Source organism: Cetorhinus maximus, chromosome 38 (assembly GCF_964194155.1).
Source record: "Cetorhinus maximus chromosome 38, sCetMax3.hap1.1, whole genome shotgun sequence".
Lineage (NCBI taxonomy): Eukaryota > Metazoa > Chordata > Chondrichthyes > Lamniformes > Cetorhinidae > Cetorhinus > Cetorhinus maximus.
In genome coordinates, this window is record NC_135916.1 from 1,767,900 (window position 1) to 1,769,489 (window position 1,590).

A 1,590-nucleotide genomic window follows, 5' to 3' on the forward strand; every position below is an offset into this window, starting at 1 on the left:
CAGACAGAACAACGTCTTTGGTAAACCAGCTCCTCCTCCTGCCTGCCAGAAACAGAATTGTATTTTGTCCAATTCTAAAGGGAAGTGAACAGACGCTTTGAACAGAACTTACACACTTGAATATCATGAAGCAGCTAATTAGCAACTCGAATCTATTAAACATCGTCTTGTCCGTCTCATTTCCGCCTCAATAATAAACTTTCCATACGAGTCAATTTCTGCTTCGATTTCAACCCCAGCTCCAATTTCATCCCCACCTACATCTCCCCTCCCAGGGTGATTGGAAATTTAGCCAACATCTCCCAACCGAATGAGAGGAAATAATGGGTTTGGGTGTCAGCTGTGAGGAGTTTCCTTTACACCTGGTTTCTCTATTGCAGACTCCCACCCTGAATATTTGAATAAAGAAAGGAAGATAAACATTAACTGCTCTCGGACACACCCCGGATACTATTCGGAAAGGTTATCGATGTGTGTTATTGCAGGAATGAGTATCGGAGTTGGGGGAGGGAGTGGAAGTGCGGGTGAAGCGCATTTCAGTGATTCAGCGGGAATACTGGATTTACTGGAAAATAAAACATTTCCACCTGAAATCAGCTCCCAGCGCGGAGACAGGGATCAAATGATCAGGGGATCAGCTCTTTCATGTGAAATGTGGGTGGCTCTGAAAAGAGCCTTTGGGTTCAGAGGTTTACAATTTGCTCGGGATATTTCCCTTCTTTGCTGTCTTTGCTTATCTCCCTTTGGGCTTGGCCCTCCCTATCGCCACTTTTTTGACGCCCGTCACCTTCTTGGCCGGAGACTTTTTCTTGGGGGCTGCTTTCTTCACCGGCTTTTTGGGAGTTGCCGCCTTCTTGGCTGTTTTCTTGGCCGCTGCTTTCTTCGCTGGGGATTTCTTGGCCGCTGCTTTCTTGGCCGGGGATTTCTTGGCCGCTGCTTTCTTGACTGGAGTTATCTTGGCCGCTGCTTTCTTTGCTGTCACCTTCTTGGCTGCCGCTTTCTTCACTGGAGATTTCTTGCCAGCTGCTGCCTTCGCCTTCTTTCCCACTTTCCCCGGGGTTGTGTTCTTAGGGACTTTGAAGGAGCCCGAGGCGCCCGTGCCCTTGACCTGAACCAGGAAGCCATTCTTCACATTCCTCTTGATGCTTTGCTTGATCTGGGAGCCCAGTTTCTCCACATCCACCCCATTGCCGCGCAGCGCCTTCTTGATCGCGGGCAGCGACATCCCCTTGCGATCGCTGCAATCCGCCACAACCTTGAGGATCTGCTCGCCCAGCTTGGGACCGGCTGCACTGCTCCGGGGAGCCGCCTTCTTCTTCTTCTTGGGAGTCTTGACCTGGGCGGCGGGAGCGGCTGGAGGAGCCGTTTCGGCGGCTGCAGTATCGGTCATGTTCCGGGACTCTGCACAAAAGTGTCTCTGTCAATGTGAACGGGCTGAGAAATGAAGCCGCTGGTGGCGGCACTGAGCAACTTAAAGGCAGCGAGCGGACGGGGCGGAGACAGGCTGCTGTCAGCTCCAGGCTGCTGCTGCCTCTCTGTGTTTTTCTCTCCTCACAAACTCCCCAATTCCATGGAAATTCCGGCTCTCCA

General features: G+C 51.6%; 1 protein-coding gene across 1 annotated transcript; it reads right to left on the reverse strand.

Annotated features, from left to right (window-relative positions):
• Nucleotides 1-733: 733 nt before the first annotated feature.
• On the reverse strand, nt 734-1,390 carry LOC144672350 (histone H1-like). The gene has a single exon (XM_078534197.1). It carries the CDS (start codon nt 1,388-1,390, stop codon nt 734-736), a length of 657 nt encoding a protein of 218 aa, XP_078390323.1.
• Nucleotides 1,391-1,590: the final 200 nt, after the last annotated feature.

What these genes read in the sequence shown, in the direction of transcription:
- LOC144672350 (XM_078534197.1), bottom strand. Translation starts at nt 1,390, where the DNA reads ATGACCGATACTGCAGCCGCCGAAACGGCTCCTCCAGCCGCTCCCGCC.